At 36.4% G+C, this 23,179-nt stretch overlaps 2 protein-coding genes across 3 annotated transcripts in view; both read right to left on the reverse strand.

The window, feature by feature from the left end:
- Positions 1-2,397: 2,397 nt before the first annotated feature.
- Positions 2,398-5,388, reverse strand: LOC142342566 (protein RER1-like). The gene is made up of 4 exons (XM_075393939.1): positions 5,090-5,388; positions 4,106-4,256; positions 3,501-3,641; positions 2,398-2,861 (listed from the first exon to the last, which is right to left on the reverse strand). Exons 1-4 carry the CDS (start codon positions 5,206-5,208, stop codon positions 2,694-2,696), a joined length of 579 nt encoding a protein of 192 aa, XP_075250054.1. The 5' UTR covers positions 5,209-5,388; the 3' UTR covers positions 2,398-2,693.
- Positions 5,389-9,065: 3,677 nt separating this feature from the next.
- LOC142342563 (microtubule-associated protein RP/EB family member 1-like) overlaps positions 9,066-23,179 on the reverse strand; it is a 47,967-nt gene continuing 33,853 nt past the window's right edge. For both annotated transcript variants that reach the window (XM_075393935.1, XM_075393934.1), the window contains exon 2: positions 9,066-10,585. In XM_075393935.1, coding sequence (XP_075250050.1) covers positions 9,915-10,585 — 671 coding nt within the window. In that variant the 3' untranslated portion in view covers positions 9,066-9,914. The remainder of the gene's footprint in view (positions 10,586-23,179) is intronic.

Here is a 23,179-nt window from a genome sequence, read left to right on the forward strand (position 1 = left end):
ACATCTTAGATATTATTCGCAAAATAGACATAAGTTCCAGGCTAAAAACAATCTTCGTGCATAGCTGCAGGTCAGACAGAGACCACCGCCCCAAAAATGCGTTCTGCGTATTGAGTGCTTCCGACTTCAAATCCAATAGCTTAAAACAACAAGCTACAAAAAATAAGTGATCAGGTTACCAGCCGCTCTCGTTCAACCCAGAGAACCAAGAAATGCAATTTCTCAGTTCCCTTATTTTTGGTGCAAAAATGACACATGAAACGAATTTGTCTTCAAAATCCAAATCAAGCTGCACAATTGGATCAAAAATATCAATAACTGTTCTTCGATTTATTCCCTCCCGTCGATTTCAGCACACTCCTCTCTTAGGATTCGAGGAATAAACAATTGAAAACAGCATCGCATTTCATCCCTTTTTCGGGCATTTTGACAATCTGAACAGATCTAACGAAAAAGCTGCAATCTCTACATATTTCATTGTTTGGATTGTAATATAAAGTCACGAGAAGCTCAAGAATAGCCTCATCTATCGCTTTGTGGTTACTAAAACACACGTACACAGTCCAGATACAGATCGTAGCCAGAATTATACGAATGTACCAATTAAATCGAATCCATCGATATAGGACACACCACTGCCCAAGCGATCAACTATATTAAAAAATTTTCGGAGACTCAATGGCCGATTCCGTCAATTTTTTTGCAGCGAAAATTATAAAACGAGCAATATTTATTTGAGCTCAACTAATTACCTCAATTAAATGTCCATTCTTCTTTTTTATCTCTATTGTCGATTTTAGCCAGAGTTTGAACTGGATGTTTTCCACTTTCTTAAACATAACCGACTAACGTCAGGTGAATTGATCTCAAACAACCGCGAGCGGTTTGATTTGGTAGTAGCCAGCTGGGGCTTAGGGATACTATCATTAGGGGGGAGGTAGTGCTGGGAGGGCTGGACGAGCGGGCAGTTCAAAAGGACAGGTGGACAGGGGGAGTATTGAGGTGGGGGAATCTCAGACCAAACTTTTCAGATTAAGAAGCGTACTTCACACAATAATAATTGTCTCCTTAAAACAGTTTTGCTGAGTCGCATCCATACAGACTAGTACGGACGGCTCTAAGACAGCTGCTCAGCCTCTTAATGCCGTCCGGGCCTTAGATGTTTATCCCATTTTTGAGAACGATAAGTTAAAAGGGTTACACGAAAAATCGGTCAAGCGAAAAATCCCATAAAAAGATAACAGGAGTAATATAATTGCCACAAACTTCGTTTGAGAGTAATTAATAAGCGATAAGTAGAGTAATGAGTTATTCACCACCAAAAATAGATGGTTTTAATGACAAGAGTCGCTTATCAGAACACAGTTTACTAACATTTTACCTTGAACGACCTCTCATGACTTTCTCAGAAATTACTTTAATACTTTTTAATTTGTTCAAAGATGGGCTGTATACTTCAATTTAATTGAAAATGCAAAGATCTATGATTAAAATCAGTGACTGAAATTTACACAAGTTCATTTATTTATTCAGACCAGGGAAACAAAGCAAACTGACCAATAAAGTGGGGTCAGAGAAAGCAACAACAAAGTAATATTTAGCACAATAATAGTACGAGAAAACAAAACTGTTGATGAATTTGTGAATGCGAATTGTATGAGAAAACATCAAAATTAGAGAATAAAAATAATCTAGATACATTTTTATAACAATAGGATTCGATTTTACATATCTCAGAGAGCGCCTGATAACATCTTCTCAAGTTTCAAAAGTGAAGTTTGACTGCTTTTGTCACCTTTTTCCAAATTTTTCAAAAACCCAAATTTATTGTTAAAAATGTGATGTTCAGCAGCAGTCAAAGTCCACGAAACAATGAAAAATGACCCCCCGTGATTCTAGAATTTTTATTCGACACCGATAATAAATTTTCTAGAGCACCAACCAAAGTTTTTCCAAAGTAATATGTCTTAGATGGTACGACTGCTTAAATAACTCCGGTCCTATATAGGTTACATCACTATAGTAAATTTAGTCAACGTTTGTACTCATTTTAAACTCAAGGTCTTTTTGAATTTGAGATTTAAAAACATAACCGACTAAACGTCGGAAGAATTGCTCTCGAACGACTAGTGGGAGCTCTAATCAATTGCAGCCTGCTTCAGTCGGGGGGGGGGGGGGGGGTGTGACTAAGAAGTTCCATAGTGGGCTTCAAATAACCGCATTAGAGAGGAATATATACCACTATTAAGATTTAAAGTAAAAAAATGACACCAGTTTTGGCGCACTTTTTATTTGACTTTTAGTATTAAATTGCCGCCAATTGAGTTCAGCTGCTTGAAATTGTGATTCAGAGAGAATTTTAGATCACGCGAAATGCAAAAAGTCAAGGGCGTAAAAGTCACTCGAAAAGTCAAAACCGTCAAGCGAAAATTTTGCATAAAAAAAGACACACACGTTTACAATTGCTATGAACTGCATTCAAGAGCAATTAACAAGATGTCAAAAAAATTCAGTTACTGTTTTGAAAAGTTCTTCAGTTTTCAGCAGAACAAAAGTCATTTTGTCGCAAATTCGCCAAAATTGGACACTTCTCCTGTGCTCGTTTGCTTTTTTTTCAGCTGGTTAGTACAATGGTCCTCTTGTTTGCTAACTAGTTAGTACTTACAATAATAATAACAATAGGTTATTTCTGGTTAGTTGGGGACTATTGTGTCTTTGTTGGCAGCGTATTTTTTCTTGCCGTATGTGAATGGTATGTATCTGTATTTGATCATGTGTTTGATCTGTCTCTTCATCGTCAGACAGAACAGAATAATAAAATACATCACCAGAATTGGCCAGAATACGGGCACGTTGAACACCTGCTCAAAAAAAAACAACATAAACAATGACGTCTCTATAATGGCCTTTAAAAAAGCCAGCTGCTACAAAACTGGATGGCATAACCTAAAATTTCAATTTGTTTGAAGTTCAAGATTTGATTCATTTTCTCCAAGAATAAAAGCCAGATAATGGTATGTATGTACCTATCATGGTACATTCCAATGGTAGGTATGTGAATGGTATGTATCTACTTGTGTAATCCCTTTAAATAAGGACACAAAAAGGTAAATTACGGCAACAACTTAACACCGCAGATACACTGGGCGTCTGGGCGCCAGAAAAATTGGCCGACAGGGCGTTTAGCCAATAAACAAAAATGAGAAATTAAGCCGACCATATTTTGCCCTTTTACGAAATGCTGTATTAATTAATTTGGCCAATCACAGCTTCAGAATTCATCTACTATCGCAATTTAGGTAAATTGTCGGCTAAATTTCTCATTTTTGGTGTCGGCTAAACGCCCTGTCGGCCAATACGGCGTCCGCAAACTTCTGTAATGCCAAAGAGCCGAGATATCTGAGAATCCTCAATTAAACAATGCTATCCACGATTAAAATGCGGGGTCGATAACTCATGTTTTTAAATACTAAATTTAAAAGTTGCGATTAAGATCTTACCTGGAAAAAGGTAATAAATATTGCAATGATGACAGCTCGGGTTGAGAGGTGCCAGAATTTGAATTCAGGAAGTCTGCGGATGAAGGGTCGGAATTCTCCCGAGTTCTTTGTTGGTAAAGACATCCCATCGTCTTCTGACATCTAAACAACCATTGGTTCAAGTAATCAGCTACCCGAGCCCTCCACCAATTAGCGAATTAAACAATCTTTGTCTTACCTTATAATGAGAGTTTTTAAGAGTATGGTGAAACCTTTCTTAGCTTATTACAACTCAGTTTTTGACGCACTTAAATAATTTTTAATTTACGGCAATGCGACAGGTGGCGCCAACTATTTATCCCCAGACAATCTTGCAGCGAATAAACTGAAGTTACAGTACATACAGACGTACGTAGTTGGTCAGACCATAAAAATAGCCATAAACACTACCCGTTAATACTGTCTTTTAATTCAACTCAAATAATATTATTCATTAACAAGTCGAAATCAAAAACAAAACCACATACACTTGTAAATTAATGCCTGTTTTACTACGATGTCATCTAGCTGTATTCCAAAATAATGCCAAACTGTTTTCAGAAAGAGTAGGTAAAGATAGTTGTTACCTCTGCGAATGCTGGATCTATTTTGGGCGTGAGGAACATGAGGAACAGGTTAAGGTAGTAGATGGCCAGTCCATAACTGACAATGTGGAACCCCTGCACTAGGTACACTCTCAACACGTACAGCCCAAAGCACGCTAGGAATGTCGCCCACCTACAACCAACACTAATGTCCAGTTAAAAATATTAGCAACATTATAGAATTCGGATCTCTTCCGCTTGATCCCCCCTACTTAGTGGGTGCGTATTATTTGCACCCCCAGACGCACGTGCCATATTTTTTACATAATGTCTGTAACTGGCGGTGCATAACGAACTGGGTGGCACAAATGGAAAGGATCCTAGAATTCCTTGACTTTTTACACCGATAGCAAGCACACTTTCAATGTATGTTCCGGTTTGATAATAACGCTTCCAAAATCAAACTTCGTGTGTTCCTAACCTATGAATCCCATTACCAAAGTTGCCGTTTTCACTCTTTCCTAAGCTTTCTTTTTTTTTTTAAAAAAAAAAGCATTTTTTACTCAAATGAATACATATTTCAGCGAAAGAGAGTGCGTACAATCGAAAGCTTATGTAGAAAAATAAACCGACTGACGTCGGAAAAAATGCTCTCGGACGACAGGCTGTTGAATTCAGGGGAGTGTAGCATAGCTAGTGTTTTATGGGTGCAAAAATTCTATGCAAAGAGGGCGTGGAAACCCAACCTCCGCCATAATAGACTGAAGTATTAAACATTCGTCTATCAGGCCCGCGATATCGCTTATCTTACAATCGGTTTTGTTTCAGCAACACTCATAATCTCTGAATAAGAGCAATTTAGGTAACACAAAATCAAAACTTCCAGTGTGAAAAAGTCACTAAAGACATGAAATCAAAAGAATGTTCTAGAAGAAAACGGTCAAGCAAAAATGCTGCATAAAAAGACATAAGTGTACAATAATCGCTTCAAACGCCGTTTGAAAGCAATTTTAAAGATCATCTAACCTTGCAGTGGTGTAAGGTACAACTTTGTCCAGGTAGTACTGGTACTTGACTCCACAGTTGTTCAACAAGCGAATGGGTCCAGGCGTCGGCACTATCTCATCCGGCTTCATGTCACCCATGTCTTTGCACACTCCCACTTGCGTATTCGAATAGCCGGACACTTCGTGTAAAAAAAACGATATGCTTCAATCACAATTCAAGAAAGAGCGATGAACGTTTATAGCTTAAAATGCCGCAGCTGCTGATCTATTGTTGATTGGTTGCTGGCTAGATCAACTAACAATCACCCTATACCATCCACGTCTGAAAAAAGCCACATCGTTAAAAGGTTCCGTAATTCTTCTAAACTTGCCTTTTTTGGATGGGGGTGGGTTCGGGCAGTCACTGAGGCCTAAATAATGGAACTGAATGTTTTCGCTTGTACCGCTTAAATTGAAATTTTAATTTTTTCCGCTTTCGCCTCCCCCCATTACCTTATGCATCCCCAGTTACTGAGCACGTGCCATTACACAGTAAATCTTTATGTAAAAATATAGCACGAGCTTCTGGGGAGTGCAAATATGCACCCAGTAAGTTGGGGGTATAAACGGAAAATATCCGAAATTTCAACTAAATATATAGTAAAACATAGCCAGCAATTAACAAAATTGCACGTGACACAAAACTTCAACTCAGAATAAGAAGTTCTGCTTTCAAACTATCCTTGTTTACAAATAAAATCTCAAACACCAATAAAAGTATTATAATTATAATCCATGATTATCTCTCAACTTAGTGTACAATCTCAATTTAGCTTTTGAAAGTGAGCGCAGCAGTCATTTTATTGAGCGAGGCAAGTCAAGTGCCGCAAAATTGGTTTAAAAACCTTAACAAATTACAATAACAAATAACCTCACGCATACAAATTCAGATGCTGAGCGGTAGAAGAGACCGTTAACGTCGCAATTTGACTTCTTGGCACGTGATCAAATAGTCGGAACAAAAACGAGGACGATTTAAGAACATAGCTGAAAGAATTCTGTGAACGACTCGAAGTAGAAAACTATAATTACTAGCAAGACAAAATGTAACCAGAAACAGGACTACTTTATAAAGTGTTTTTTTTTTAAAAAAAAACAAGATTGTGGAAAAAGTTTTTAAGCGGAGAATACTGAGCTAAACACGGCACGCAGAGCAGTAACAATCCAGCACCAAGGAATTTTGGCCCAAAACAGGCGTCAAAATCACCCTAGCGTTAAAACCGTTTAAAATTCACCACAAGACACCCACAAACTACCAACTATGATCAACACACCTGTAAACTAATATGTTAGAGAACCTATAAAGGAGCCAAGTGCAACTATTTCGGTACGAGAATATGAGCTCAAACAAAAAACTGCTTTAAAATCCCCGCTCTTGAACAAATTGCTAAAAAAATTTCACACCTACGTTTCTCGCTGTCACTGAAAGAGATGGCATGAAAAACAAACAACGCTCGATTCTCTCCAATCTTCAACTTCTTAAATAGTTGGACCTAAACACCTTGTTTTCACGCGTATGTTTCAAATACACTCCAAAAATACCGATCAAAAAAGCGTTAAAAGAAAATCTTCGAGTCGTAAGAAAAACACAGGGCGACCAATAATAGCCTATCGATTCGCGGCTAATAACAATACAATTTCACCTTTAATAACGTATTTAACTTCACAGTAGAAAAAGCCGTCGCACAACCAGTTTGTTTTTCTTTCGTTTTTAAATGTTCCAAAAGCCAAGTATTTGTGTTTTTATCCCAACAGTTTTTCCGCTCTGTTAATTATGGGATTCTAATTCATTATCTGTCGCAGCTTCTACTCTCGGTCCGTTTCATTCAGTTTCAAATGCACAGCCAAGATTTTGCGCAGAATATACTTTAATTTTTAAAAAATGCAGAGAAAATTGCAAACAAAATATGAAACGAATCTTTCCGCCGTTAAATTCTATGCGCTATTTTTTTTAATAAAACTCTGAATTTGAATATAAAAGATCAACTTCCATTTTGCGAACCTTCCCATGCTTAAATGACAGAGATTCAGCGCTGACTCAGAACATACTGGAAAATAATGAAAAATTTTACTTCAAATGCAAATTAGAACAAGGACATTAGCCGACATATAAGTTACAATACACACTAATTGACGGACAGATTCTATCATCTGGACTTTGAAATGAGATGAAAATTATTGCAATAGCGCTATGGTTAACTTTTAATTACGTTCAGTCGTAATAAATTGTTCGGTTGTGATAGCTGCATACTATGTCCCATGTGCCACTAGGTCATGGCCAACCAAGCTATAATAATGGTAGCTAATTCGCGCTAACTTGAAAGAAAAGTGACGCTATCCAAACAAGGAGTGGTTCAAAAAAGCAAGGTCAATGAGTAAAGCAGAAGTGTCTGAAATGTTTTAAATTTACAAGTTAAGAAATAAAAGTAAAAAATAGTAAAGCTTTCGTTGTACAAACTAGATAAGCGGACAAGCTAGCCGATAGGCAAGCAAGCCAAGTGAAGATAAAACAAGCCAAAAAATCTGCCTCCTTTCAGTTGTCGAAATTTTCAGTTTTCAAAATATCCGGGAAATATCTATCAAAAGCGAATTTCTTTAATTGAAGACCCCATGCTTTAAAAATTCCAAATCAGGTTGAATAAAATGCAATATGAACATTGAAGACAAATAAGATAAAAAGGATTTCATTTTTCGATCGGCAGGCAGAGTCTACTTTAGAGCGGATCTATTCTGTTACAAATTATATGTTATATAGCACGTTACTATGTAAGAAAATAGTACGTGCGCCTGGGGTTCACAAAAAATTTATGCTCACTAAGCTGGGTGGGGGGGGGGGCGAAACAGAATAGATCCTTTAGAGCTTCGTGATTCGAGCTTTATCTCAAATAATTGAAAATTCTCGATTTTTCTTTTAATTTGAAAACAAAACTCTTATCATCCTTTTTGGTTGATTTTAGTTGATATGCAACTGATGTACAAAAGTTCACAAAAAACATTACTTTGAGAACTATAAGAAAGAAACACTTTACAATTTGCTCATATGTTTTGATTTCTATGGGTTTTTTTTTTAATTTGAAAGCTATTCCCTCAAGTTTTTGCAACATAATTGGATCAAAACTTGAAATTTTAACAGGATACACAACTTAAAATAAGAAAATGGGACACAATTTTCTTTCTAATTTCTGAGAGCTTATGATAAAAATACAAATCATACTATGAAATTTTATTTGATTGAATCTGTAAAGAAGCAGCATTAACTTATACAGAAAAAAAACACAACAGAAAACAATTTCTTGAGAAAAACAGAACGTGACATTCATTTCAATTATTGTTTGTGGCTTTCCGATTCTTAGTTTTAGTATTAGTTTGAGTAGCACATTTGTGTCCTTGCAAAACTAGTCCGAAAACTAACTCATACCGAATTCGCTATAGTGATATATTGATTTACAAAAGCGCATCAATTTTTTGCTTAGAAGATATCAAAACTTTGTCTGCACCCTACTCTTAGGTATCTTACGTCAACCTTCCAAAACTCATCGTCCGATGAGAACAATACAAAATTCATCATTATAGAGTACTTGAAACAACAATGATGATCTACCAAAAAAAATTGATAAGACACCACTATGCGATACTTGAAATCGAAGCAAACTGCTATCATTTGCTCTCCAGTGAAAAACGCCGTTTTTACTTTGTTAGAATCAAAATTTCAATAAAATAGAACTGGCCGTTACAATTAGAGCATATTTTGTAGGGGTGTAAAACTATCTACATGTAGTCATATCAATACTTTAATAGCGATAAGAAAGAGGGCAGCTGAGAACAGGCCGCAATGCCCTTAAGCTGTTCTTCTGCTACGACTAAGCAGAAGACACATTCATTATTATATTCTATCACGGAGGAACCAATTCTGATCACTCTTAACTCGGTTAGAGGCAAGCGTCTGAAAACAAAAATAATTACAAAACTAGTCAACTTCTTTCATGAACTGGTGACAAATTCGGCCATATGTATTTATTACAAAAATTAGTTAAAGCGTTGCAGACAATTCAGAGAGCATCATTCACTTTCTTCATTAAAGAATTCATCCATTTGTTCATTGCATGGTACTTACATATCAACATCATAAATTAAAGCAATCAAATTAATTCGCTCCACCATTCGCACAATCTAGCACAGAAGCATCACTTTGAAGCTTTTTCGGAGCCGTAAATTAAGCCGTACAGATCGATTTTCAAACTTCATAAAGCTAGAAAAAAATTTCTCATCATTCTCATCATGATTCGTCTCGTTACCGAGTTAGGTTCACAGAAAGATATACATACCCCTCCCGCAACTTAAAAACTAAACTGGTCATAAGCAAATATATTTCACATCTTTCCAATAGCAGTTTAGCTGAATCGCATAGAGCAATTAGTTCAAAGGTTAAGAAGATATTATTAAAAACTTGACCGGAAAACATTGATTAAAAAACATTTCACCCGAAGATTTCAATCCCCCGTCCAATAATTAGAATCTAGAAAGCTATTGAATCAAACAATCTTTGCCAAGGTATAAAGTTTGCGGCATGAAATTAAAAAACAACTAACAGCTCAATTTTAACACAGTTTTCACAATCATGGAAACAATCTAACGACACTTCTTTAGGCAACAATTGCTAGCAATAAATTGTGATAAAGAGCAGCTTAGCACTTAAGTGCTGTTGATAGCTACTTCATCTCCAATGGCGACATATTGTGAATAATTAGCAGAAATCTTTCATTTGTACACGGTGGGAATCAAATTTAAATCGAATAACACATCATTTAATACGTTTCGTCATCATCTTGCACGTTTTCGGCTCCATCGTTGAAATTTTCGTCTTGGACTCCCCCATCTTCCTCGTCATCAGGTGCAATGAATCCGTCTTCAGTAGCGTACAGGATATCTCGGATTCTCTTCAGTACATTTTCATCAGGTAGCTGACCGCTGTCTTCGTGTTCTTGCGTCAATATTTCAATATCTCTCAATTTGCTGAAGTAAAAATCACGTTCACGTTCAAGGCCTTCAATAGCAGCACTCGTTCCTTCAATTTGGGAATTTGCTTCGTCGAGCTGAGCTTTAAGGTCATTGATCATTTGTTGGTCGGCGCCGGAGCTTTCATGATCGCCACTTATTCTCGTCCTTTGCATCTGTTGCTGGACTTGGGGGACTGCTGGTTGTTGAGCTGGCTTACGAGCTGCTGAGGCCGCAGGACCTTGCGACATTGCACCATTTGCTGTCCCGACTGATCTTTTGGGTCCCGCAGCAGCTGCAGTTGTCTTTGGAGCGTATGTTGATGCCGGTTGCTTTGTCATGCCTCCTGGTCTAGCTGCTGTTGTTGTGACCGGCTTTCTAGGCCCACCAATAGTTTTACCTGCTGGCCCCGCTGGAATAACGACATTCACTCTGGCCCGTTCATTTTCGGCGTCATACTGCCCAAAGCAATCGTCGATACCTATAAGAAAGGCCAAGAGGTAATGAAAAGTAAAAAAAAAAACATAACCGACTAAACGTCGCGCGAATTGATCTCAAACGACCGGTTGGCTTCGTCAGTAGCTAGCCACGGTTCAGTGAGGCTAGCTTTAGCTTAATTAAAGGGGTGTGAGGTGAGCGGAGCGGACGGTGGTAGGGGGTCAGTAGTATGGTAATCCGCCATATGACTGTAGGGGGGGGGGGGGGGGGGGGGGGTTCGACTCCCCCCCCCTACAAGACTTTATACCTTTGAAAAACTGAAATTTCCGTCAAAGTTTTTTGTTCTAGTAAAAAGGCGGATTTCCATACTTGTATTTTTTAGGAAAATTTTATGTGGGTATTCATATAAGGGTAGTTTTGGAATAATTCTTTCACCGCGCGCATGAAGGGTATCCATTTTGTAACTTGAACTTTTATTCCATTTTGGAGAGTTGGAATTGTTTAAAATTGTCAAGTTTTGTTTATGGTTATTGAATTTAGGGGGAATTAAATCAAAGCGGCGGTCTGCCTTGGAACTTTGTTTTTCAAAGTTAAAGTAAATTAATTGTCAGTGTTTGGGGGATTTTTACAGAATTGGTTTTACGGCGAGAGGCAAAAGTGGGGGGTAAATTAAAATTGGAATGGGTGTGCAATTGTGGTTGGGTAAATTGGACTGCCAAGTTTGAGAGTAGTGGAATGCCCAGAGTAGTTTTATGAGTGTCTGCAACTTTGATAAAACTTATTGTTTCCAGGGCATTGGAATGGGTCTTAAATTGGGAATTTCGTTAGAAATAGCACCTTATTTCTTGTATGAATTGAGCTAGAAACGCTTTACTATGAACCAAGCGTTATGAATGAAAGAAACAAGTCATGACACAACCGGTTTGCACTACGTGTGAGCTTACTTTTACAGATTCGGAAGAAAAATTGAATCACTTTTCCAAATTTCATAAAAATCGATATTTCAAGTACTGCAAAAAGTGTGATCAGCCAATTTTTTTCTTATCCCAATTGTCAAATCACCGTCACCATAAGTACTTCCTCATATCAAATCCCCTTTATTGTTTCAAGTCCCTTTGTTCTGGTAACATTAAAGACCAAATTTGTCCTTTCTGTAAAACAGCTTTTTCTACAAAAAAAGAGTTATATTTGCATCACTTATCTAACCTTTGTCAGGGAGACAAAGTGGGCAAGATTTTTGCCAAGCGAACGGGAAAATTCAGCTAAAGTAAGCGTTTTAGTATATTATTAGCCTGATTTATTAAAAAGACCATTTGATTAACAGTATTTAATTCTTTGTAATTTGAAACTTTCCTTTCTTATTAAAGATGTACTAATTCAAAATACAGAATGAATACCAATTCAATCACTCTCAAGAGTCATCTATATAAGCACGGGTGCGTTTTTTGAGCAATAGTGGAGACTCTTCACTGCTTTGCAAAGTAGATTCTTGTCCTTCTCGAGAAATTATTGGTGATAATAAAATCTCGCTGCTGTCTGCTTCATCGTCCGTTTTTGGACTGATAGCCTTTCTTTTTCTGATTTTTTCAAAGTTTTCAGTACTCGTTGAAGTGGTAGGGCTCTCTTCCGCTTCAAGCAAAATAAAAGGATTGGGGGTCTCCTGATTGGTTTCATCATCTTGATTGGATATCAAATTGAAATCAACAACATCATTCAATTGTTCATTTGAGTATGAGGGTTGATTGAAACCAGGATCAGGGGTCTCCCAACCAGACGCTTCCCCTCCTTCAGGTAAGTCAAAAACAGTGTACATTTCGGGGGGTTCTACTCCCCAGTCAACGTCCTCACAATTTTTTTTAGCGAATATTTCTTCTCTCAGACTGTAATGTCCGAACGGTATTGTCGTGTTACGGTCTGTGTTGATGCATCGCTTATCATCGTAGGCACTTAAGGCAATCTTATTGACACAAACAGTATGAATTTGACGCTTTTCGGAGCTAAATTTTGTGTTTTCGAGTCTCAAAAGATCGCCTTTCTGTAATGTTTTTTTGAACATTTCGTGTGTTAGTTTGGTCTGTGCATACTTCTTGGTTCCCTTGGCAGACATTTTAACATTCTGCCCTGCAATTATTGAGTATAATTTAGGTTTTAAGGCGCAGAACTCTTCAATTGGCATGCCTGGAAGTTCGTCCTTAAACTTGAGGACAGTTTTTTCATTGGATCGATCATGTAGTTGATGATTTTCTGGGAAGTTCGACAGATCGAAATGGCTTCTCAACCTTGAATTTTCGGCTAAATCTTCATAGAAGTTCGGACTTTTTATTTTGTAAATAAATGAATCCGTGTCAGAATATAAAAGAGTACACTCCGTTTCGATCTTCATAACATTATAATGGAAATCCATCATGAAGAGCTTAGAAAGTTCCAATATGCTAGCTCCTACTATTGTGGGTTTTGTCCAACTAATTGACAGTTTCTTCTTAGTAGATAGGGAAAGGTCTTGATCCACAATTTTGATTGGAGAGATAGTTCCTTGCGAGGTGGCGTTGAGTAGTTCAACATCATTCCTAACAAAAGTTACGGTTACTCTATTTCTTAGGCTTTCACACAGTTTGCCGAATGCGGAGTTAGACATTAATTTATAAAAGTCTTGATTCAGTTTTGACTCTGCTTGCTGACGTTTGTCGGTGTTCAGTTGAATGTAGGTTGAGAGGCATTTCGACTGACAGAATTTGACTGCGCGATGCAACTTGTTGACTTTTATTCCATTCGATATGAAAAACTTTAGGTTCCGGTAATGAGTGACATAGTTCAATTTTGAGTGATACGTCTCTCTAAGTTTTTTAATTTTACTGTTTGAAACGTTTAGAGCAGTTTTCAGTTCAGACTGATATTCGCTCAACTCTATAGGATCAACATGTTCTTTATCTGATATGAGAGGAAAGTCACTGTGTTTATCATGTAAATCATCTGGGTAGTGAAGGTCCACTTCTACAATATATCCTATACCCCCCTCATTGTCTGTGTTCAGAATGTCTTCTAAACTGATTTCCTCTACAATTTCAAAGTCCTTGAGGGGGAGAGGATAATGTAGCATGACTCCGCCGTAAAGGTTATTCGCATCAATGTACAGTAAGGACGATGGTTCTTTTGATTCGTCAAAATTGCTGAGGAGTGAATTATTGGCAATTTCTAATCGAGAACTGTACACTGTTGCCAAACCGCCTCGGATCATTCTTTCCGTTAAATCAAAGATGTTGCGATCTGTTAACAATTCAAGATCGGGCTTGCAAACTTTGAGGCAGGCGCTCCCTGACAAATTCGAAGCGGTATAAAACTGAACGCAATCGAGCCCGTAAGTCTCATAGCACACTGTTCGTAGTTCCTCAAACCAGCAAGCTAGTTGGAGCACATCTGTTAAATAGAGCTCGAGAAAGTCTTTGAGATGGACACAGTCGAACTCTCCGAACAGTTTCCGGAGTTGTTCAAGTTGTTCTTGCGTGATATCAATTATATTATCTCTGAGACTGTTTTTCCAGTTCTGAATGTTAGGCAGTTATGTTTCAGACAGCTTTTTAAACGAATCAACATATGAGTAGGGAAAACTACCTTTTTTTCAACAGCTTTCGTTGATCGGCTGAGTATCCTCTGTAGAAGTTGTCTGTCTAAGATTGTAAATTTGTCAGAAGGTAAGGTTTGGATTAGCTTATCTAAGCTACCTGGCATAAATTGGAAGCTGTCTATAAATCTTAGATACTCGTAAACAGTGACTTCATTTGTTTTGCGTTTTTTCGTTTCAATATGTACACCAAAGTTCAAGGCGATAAATTTTTTGTCATTAGTAGGAATAATGTAAATTTTTGTATCCTGAAGCTGAGTGAAGTGCTTTGACGATATGATGCATGTCATAATTCATCATATTATGCGCAACAATTGGTGTAAAATTGATGTTTCTCCGCTTCAGGTTACATTCATTGTGAGCATATCCAATGAAACTTCCAATAAAATGACAATGATTTAGAACTTTTTCAGCATCGTTGACTAATTCATTATTACAAATCCAGCAGCAGTTGTACGCTTTTTTGGAAGGTGCCACTCCATAGAATAAAAGAAATTTACGCTTCTGGTTGTAGAAAAAGCGTGCAAGTTTTTCCAGTTTAGCCAGAAGCCTTTCCATGCAGCCAGGTCCTGTATATATGTCAAAATGTATCGGTGTAGGATTATTTCGCTCAATCACCATAATACAGTAACTGCAGGGTTGATGTTGCTCAAAAATGCTTGTGCTAGAAGTTTCTGGTCTGTTCTTGACTGTGGACACAGGTTTAATCAATGACTCTAAGTCAAGGTAAACCACAAATGGTGAAAACCATATAGCTGCGTAATTGTCGAACACTAGTTTGTTTTTCCCTGGCTCGGGCATTCTGATTTGTACTGAGTCATTTGGAAACGATTCTTCGGATGCACTGACGTGGAAGCATTTTCGGCAAAGAAAGTTTCTATCACGATATTCTTTACCACTGATCTTTGAAACAAGCTTTAGTAAGTCGATGATTAATACAAAGTGATACTTTTCACCGTCACTGAGAAGAAGTAAATCCAGTATGGAGCGAAAGGTTTTTCCAGTTGATAATCGAAGCGGTAGGAGTTGTTTGTCGTGATACCTTAACAAAAAATTTTAATAAATGTGATTTTTCCGTGGCTCCATTTTTTGTTTCTTAGAGATGAATTTCAGCTATTCGTTTTTCCTTTTTTTATGTTTTGTTTTAGTTTTGGGTTTTACTTTCAACTACTAGACACCATTGAAACTTTTTAAAAACCTTCTTACCTGAAAACATTCACTTGAACTTCGTTCATGTCCTCAAATTTTGAAATCTCCATCAAGCTCATGGGCATATCGAAGTCACCCACAGGTTGTTTTGCTGATGGGTTTTCATTGCTGTAGGTAATGACGTTCGTCCTTGGTCTAAAACAATTGCGGGGTGGTTCCGGAGTTTCCTTTTTAAACACCAGATGGTATCCTGCAGTGTAACAAAACAAGAAACAATTTTCATCGTTTCCGTTATGGATGTTGAGCAGGTTTGAATCTCTCCTTAACAAATGCCCTTCTGGAAAAGGTATGAAACTGCTGCCACGGACAGGTACAAACCGTGCCAGCTTCAGGGTAACTTTATCGATAGACAACAGCTGCCAACCGCTTCCATGGCTAGAGAAGGAAACTAGTTTTGTTACGATAGAATCCACTAGCTCTGTGTACGTTTCATCTGAAAGTCCAGTGTGATAGTGATACTGTCTCAGTATTGAAATAAACTGTAACCCTCTCGGTTTCCTCTGCTACAGGTTTTGTGAGGTTCAATTCGACCGTCAATTGCATTTATTGCAGATACTGGTTTGTGTGTTTTCTCACAATATCTGAAATTTCCTTGCGTTTTGCAAAAAGGTACTCCATAATGTCCAAACTAGTTGACTCAAGAGTGATCTCATAATAGTTGATGCTACCATTGATCGAAGTAACTGTTGGTTTTACAGAGTTTACGTCTTCAGGATTCATGTCATAAATAGGTAAACCATGTTCATTGTTGACATGGTTTTGCATAATCAGTTTTTGATTGGAATCCGATTATACATGAATAACAAATTTTAACCACTGGCTTCTGGTGGTTAGTGATGGAATGCTTGCGTAACAACAGTAGGTTGTTTTCATTTGCCAAACATTGCGAGCAACTGAATTTTAACACATCAGAAAAGATATTGTGTTTCCTTTTCATGTGTTTTTTAGGGATCGTCTGTCGCTGAGCTGCATAGAGCATTCTGTGCATTGTAGGCCAATTTTAAAGTCTTCTCCATAAAAAAATTCCAAAAAATATTTAAAAAATAGAAAAGTGCTCTAAATGATACAAAAGATAATATTTGGGAAAGAGTTAATTACAAATTGAATAAGAAAGTTGGGATAATTTGGGTGAAATAGTTTTGCTTGGACTGAAATAACTTTAAAAGAAGGACTAACAAGACTGAGAAACTTGGTCTGAATTTAAGTGAAAATGTTGAAAACCGTTGAGTGAAACTGTAAATCAAAGCTTGGGCGTGTATGCTGTAAAGCGTTTGCTTTATTTTATAGCAAGTATTTTGAGCTGATAACTTTTACCCTTGTGACCTAGTAAACACGGGCATTTATATTTCAAAAGCCAAAACATTGTAAAGGCATTGTGAAGGAGTTATAGTTGAAAGCATACTAACGTAACTGAACTAACCGTAAATTCAATCTGGTGGTTTCACTTAAATCGATTTATCTCTATTTAAAACTTTAATTTTACTAAACAAAATTTTGCTTTGTTTAATTTCCACAGTATTGGTATACAACTGAACCTATCTAAGTTCAAAAAGAAACACGCCACGAATGATTTTACGATTCATGGGAAATATATTCCCAGATAACTCTATAACAGAAAGTGGTCAAAATTGTTCCTAATTCTCCCCTCTAGCCTGAAGAGCAATGAAATAAAAACCACTTACGCTTTCTCTACTCACCATGTTAAGCACAGTTTCAGACCACCTCCCGTCAATTGGAGGCAGGCTAAGCTGAAAAGAAAAAAACAAACCAAATTTCAGATTTTTATAAACGAATGAATTCTTCAATTGAAAATTGGATAATTTAAGATTACATGTAAAAATTTAAAAATCAAAATTTTATTGAAAAATTTTTTGCTTTGGAATCTGAAAAATTTTTTTTTGCAATTGCTACACACTCTTCTTTTGGTATAGGGTACAAAATCAAAAATCGTATATCCAGTTTTTGAGTAAACGGCAAAAATATCATGAAATTTCGGTTTTTTCTAAGTTTTTTGATAGAAAATTTTAGAATTCTTGGTAAATATATAAAACGTACTAATATTTTTTCGGTCGAATTCTACCATTCAGTTCAACGGCTTTCAAATTGTGCTTAAAAAAATGAGAAAAAGTTTTTGAAAATTTCGGAAATCAGAATTTTTTGAAAAAATAGGAATACATGTAAAAATTTTGAACGTGAAAATTTTGTACAGAAAAACATTTCTGTTGAATCATAAGAAAACCTTATTTGCGCTTGCTGCACATTCTTTTTTCCATTTAGGCTGGAGAATCCAAAATAGTTAATCAGGTTTCAGAGTTTAGAAAAAAATCAGCTCAAAAAAATTTTTTTTTATTTTTTTGGAAACTTTGTTCAAAAATTTATTACAACTTCAAAATGTTTTTAGCGGTGTCTTCGAATTTTTTGGATGAACCCTTACTTTTGGTTCGACTGCTTCCATAGTATGCTTTAAAAGTTGAGATGATATTAGAAAATTATTCACAAATATGTTTTTTAGCAGTTGTTTTCTATACACAATTTTTTTTCAAGAAAAATAATCCTTGAAACTTAGGTTTATTAGACATTGAAAAAATTGCAATGTGATTTTCTCGTGTTTACCTTTAAGCAGTGCTCCCCCATATAGTTTTCACCTCTAAAAGTGGTACAAAATTTCTCAAGGCTTCTAAAGCAAAATTCGTTTTTTGTTACTTTTTTTATGTTTTCTTAGTCGAAAAGACTATCTAATAAAGTTTAAACTATGAAAAAATGAAATCTATATTGGAAATTCAAATGCTAGAAACAAGCAGTGAAAGATAAAGAACACTGTTAAAGGACTGTTTTTACAAACTTTTTATATTGACTTCAAGAAAAAGTAGTTATTCAGATTTGTCAAAGAGTTCTCGCATTGCTGAAATTTTCCTTTTTTTCGGAGCATTGACAACAGAAGGTGTTTCTGTGTTCTCAGGCGTTTTTGAGAAATTTTTGGTCGGAGTGACTTCATGCCCTTGGTTTTCGGCGTCCTGCGGAGGAGTTTCAAAATTGTCACCAGATAGGTTGCGCAGTAGAGTATCGCTTACATTTTGTGAGCTGTCAAAGTTGATCCACAAATTGTTGTTTTTCAAACTTGAGAAAAGAGATGGGCTTGGCTGTGGGCTGTCTGGCTCAACGTGGGGCTGGGGTCTGCAGTAGGAGTACAAAAATGGAGACGGATTGATGGGTGATTCTGGAGATTCGGGAAGCCCCCAAAGATCTGCTAAGTTGTCACACTCTTGCAAAACACCGAGCTGGTTTTCATAGAAAGGAACACAGTCGCAATCGTATTCATAAATAATTTTTTTTGTTGCCACTGGTAGATTTGATATATCGTAAGTATGCAGAGGGTCAGAGAGTGTTGAAGGTGGTATAATACACCCTGATGTAATGAAACCCCCACTGGTTGATTGAGGTTTGTCTGACAACTGAACAATGAAATTCACAAAAATTTTTGGTATCGTACAATGATCTTTCGTTGTCCAGTCCTCTTTTTCGTTTAAACGTTTTTGTTGTGCGATCACAATAAAGTTTTCATGCATTGTTTGGTAAACGATTGTGCGTTCGAATGAGTTTTCTGTTTCTGATAAAATATGGTAAGACATTGAGAAACACTAAAGAAAAAAGAAGATAAAATGAGATGGTGTTTAAGTTCAAACGAAAACAAAAAGAAATTCTGTTTAAAAATTGAAGTTGAATAATGTTTCTGTAAACTTGAATAATTTTGGAATAAAACTTGAAGCCGTCAATGAACGTACATTTAATTTACAAAAAGGTAATTATTTAGAGTGTTTCAAGCATGATCTTGAACATACAACTGTATTTCAGCAAGTAGGTACGTTGTTCAAAATATTAAACTGGAAGGGGTTTGGCTAACAGTTTAGCACACTTTTAGAAACAAATGTCTATCAACACACCCAGGGTCACAAATAATTCTACATTCTAATTAACTTTTAAGTATTCAGCAATCGTAAAACTATGGGTTTCAGGCGTCATTTTCAAACTAGAAGATAACACGGAATGCATTGACAATCTCGTTGTTTTGTTGGAAATACTATAGAGATATATGTTTGACACATTGCAGTTTGCAAATACTGTTCCTGGTTGCTAAACATGTAGCTAAACACGCAGCTACCATGTATGTAAACGCTGTATTTTACACATTATTCTTATCAGTTGAATGTGTATGTGTGTGTGTGTGTGTGTGTGTTCTATTCAATCTCGTTGTTTGTTGGAAATACAGTAGAGATAAAAGTGTTTGACACATGGTAGTGTAAATTACTGTTTCTGTTAGCGAACCATGTAGCTTAACATACAGCTAACATATAGTTAAACGTTATATTTTACACATTATTCTTATCAGTTGACGAATTCTATATTTAGCTCGCACGTGTGTGTGTGTGTGTTCAAATTTCTTTTTCCAGAGAATTCATTGGTATTTCATTTTCAAAGTAAAACAGTTTGACTCAATAAGTTCAGAAAAGAATTGTACAATGCCATTTACAGCTGAGAAAGACGCCGAATTTGGAGACGTTCATTTCGACGTTTCTAAAAGTGAAAAACGTTTGGTTAGAGCAACGATTAAGTCTGATGAAAAGACTGGAAGTTACGTCTTTTTAAAATTATTCAAAAAAAGCTGAACATGACTATGAATTTCAACAAAAAATTACACTAACACTTGAAGAGTTTGAAAAGCTGATGAAAAAATCTCCAAAGATTCGATCCACCGCTAACAATTCTAATGATACTGATATAACAGCTAAAGCAACGCCAGCAAAGAAACAAAAGTTGAATCAAAAAGACGACGACCACGAAATATCTGAATAAAAGAACCGCTTTGACAAAATGGTGGAAGCTATGTATGAGCGCTCACCTGCTTACTTTAAACAATTTCAAAAAAATTTCAGGTTTTTTGTTTCAGATGAGAAACCATCTTCATTATTTGCCAAGAATTACGCTGTGTGCATGCATTTTGAAAACGGCTATTTTGAAGTGTTACCCTCTAACCATTATCATGTGTTGTTTGATGTGTCTGACGTTTCTACGGAAATATTGAAACGAAATAAGCTTTATGCAGTTCCTTGTTTGTACACAACCTTCAAAACTTTTTTTTCAAACGGAGCCACAGTGGAGGCAACTGGAGAGGTTATTGAAAAACTCAAACTAGCTGTGGAATACAACGGTTCAGCACCGCTAACAAAAGGAGACGCAACCGCAATTCAAAAGCGGTTACCAAACTTGAGCAATGCCCCGAGCAAAAATCACCGTCAAAATGGAATTGTTGCCTACAAATCTCTGGAAAATGCTGAGAAAACATTGAATCAGCAAATGCAAACTGACTGGTTATCAACTAAAACTCTAAAGAGATTTGAAAACATTTTGTATGGTCCTCAAGCAGGTGCTTTCTGTCAAATAATGGATATTTTTGTGAGTGATTATGGGAAATTAGATATTGATAATGATGTTTTGTGTGTACGCTTAGTTTTTGAAAAATTTATTTTGATTAATTTATTTTTGAAAAATTTATTTTTGTGAGTGGTTATGGGAAATTAGATATTGATAATGATGTTTTGTGTGTACGCTTAGTTTTTGAAAAAATAAATTTTTGAAAAATTTATTTTGATACAAAAGTTAGTAATGTTAGAGCATCGTATGAAGCGCAAAACGTATCAAATCAACATCACTCATCTTTACAAATTCTTTTTCATCAAAGAGGTAATGAGCAATATAAATGCAAAGTAAGCCACACAATATTGAGTTTGGTTTTTGAATTGGTTGGTTTCTAAGCAATTCAAACACAGTTTGAATATTATCAGCAGAGGAAGCAAGTCTATTATGTAAATTTTTGTATAAAGCTAAGTTTTGTCCAAGTGAATCAGCAAAAATATATTTTCCATTTCTCCAACAAAAAAGTGTCCAATGTGTTCCAATTGACTGAGAGGTTGATACATTCACTATGATGAAACTGTTGTGAGATATATTAACAGGGAAGTTGTCAGCTGCGAATACACCTCGGAACTTGTATTTCAAAAGTTTACATGCTTGAACAAGGTTGTTTATTTCATCTTCATCCATCAGTTTGTAAGAATATGATTTTTTGAAACTCTTCGGGCAGAATCGATGAAGATAGTGTTTGCTTTTTCCCCAAAAATAAAAATTTCTATATAGTTGGGTAATGCTGCTGAAAATTTAAGTTCAATTGAAATTGAACAATTTGTAAGTTCAGGATGAATAAAATCACGTGAAGCCTGCTGAGTGCTGGTGAGATCAAACACCATAATGAAATGGTTGGGGTATTCAGACAAAGTAATTCCATGCCCATTATCGATATAGGCTAAATCTGACAATGTGTTGAAGTACAAGCGTTTTACGTCAGTTGTCATTATGGGATTGTCAGCAACACGGAGTCCATTTCGATAAATACAAATCTGCTCGAGATTAAATTTACGAAAGTGAAAAGGATTGAGTTGTTTGCTTCCTAAGAAGGCTTCATTTGTGTTAAGACAAATAGCAAGACGTCGAATGGGCTCCCTGCTAAATACATCTTCCTGTTTCCAACTTTGCAAACCAGTGGAGATTATGGAAGTTATGCTCACAAATGGAAGCAACACGGAGTCCATTTCGATAAATACAAATCTGCTCGAGATTAAATTTACGAAAGTGAAAAGGATTGAGTTGATTGCTTCCTAAAAAGGCTTCATTTGTGTTAAGACAAATAGCAAGACGTCGAATGGGCTCCCTGCTAAATACATCTTCCTGTTTCCAACTTTGCAAACCAGTGGAGATTATGGAAGTTATGCTCACAAATGGAAGCAACACGGAGTCCATTTCGATAAATACAAATCTGCTCGAGATTAAATTTACGAAAGTGAAAAGGATTGAGTTGATTGCTTCCTAAAAAGGCTTCATTTGTGTTAAGACAAATAGCAAGACGTCGAATGGGCTCCCTGCTAAATACATCTTCCTGTTTCCAAATTTGCAAACCAGTGGAAGCCAAAAACGTTTTCGTTATAGTTTCTAAGTAAGGATAGGATGCTGGACTTGATAGTAAGTTTTTTCAATTGCAGAGACCAAGTCATCGTTCAGCGTCATTTTTCTCACATACAAATTAGCTTCAATAACTTTAAACTTGTATGATTTTCCAGCATCGTCAGAAATTATAACAAAATCATCTATTTATCGTCGAAACGAAATTCGCAGAGTTACTCCACTCAAAAGATGACGATCGCATGAAAAAAAATCTACTGCCACTTCTCCATAAAATGGGATTGTCAGCAACACGGAGTCCATTTCGATATATACAAATCTGCTCGAGATTAAATTTACGAAAGTGAAAAGGATTGAGTTGTTTGCTTCCTAAGAAGGCTTCATTTGTGTTAAGACAAATAGCAAGACGTCGAATGGGCTCCCTGCTAAATACATCTTCCTGTTTCCAACTTTGTAAACCAGTGGAAGCCAAAAACGTTTTCGTTATAGTTTCTAAGTAAGGATAGGATGCTGGACTTGATAGTAAGTTTTTTCAATTGCAGAGACCAAGTCATCGTTCAGCGTCATTTTTCTCACATACAAATTAGCTTCAATAACTTTAAACTTGTATGATTTTCCAGCATCGTCAGAAATTATAACAAAATCATCTATTGATCGTCGAAACGAAATTCGCAGAGTTACTCCACTCAAAAGATGACGATCGCATGTAAAAAAATCTACTGCCACTTCTCCATAAAATGTACATTCAGCAGATTGTCTAACCAAAGCTTTTCGTCTGTTAATTTCAGCTGCTGTTAT

Source organism: Convolutriloba macropyga, chromosome 7, assembly GCF_964194025.1.
Source record: "Convolutriloba macropyga chromosome 7, txConMacr16.3, whole genome shotgun sequence".
In the NCBI taxonomy this organism is placed as follows: Eukaryota; Metazoa; Xenacoelomorpha; order Acoela; family Convolutidae; genus Convolutriloba; species Convolutriloba macropyga.

Coding starts and splice junctions, on each gene's coding strand:
- LOC142342566 (XM_075393939.1), bottom strand. CDS start 5,208: ATGGGTGACATGAAGCCGGATGAGATAGTGCCGACGCCTGGACCCATT. Junction 3,642..4,105: donor TAGATCCAGCATTCGCAGAG/GTAACAACTATC, acceptor ATGGTTGTTTAG/ATGTCAGAAGACGATGGGAT. Junction 2,862..3,500: donor TATTTATTACCTTTTTCCAG/GTAAGATCTTAA, acceptor TTTTTTGAGCAG/GTGTTCAACGTGCCCGTATT.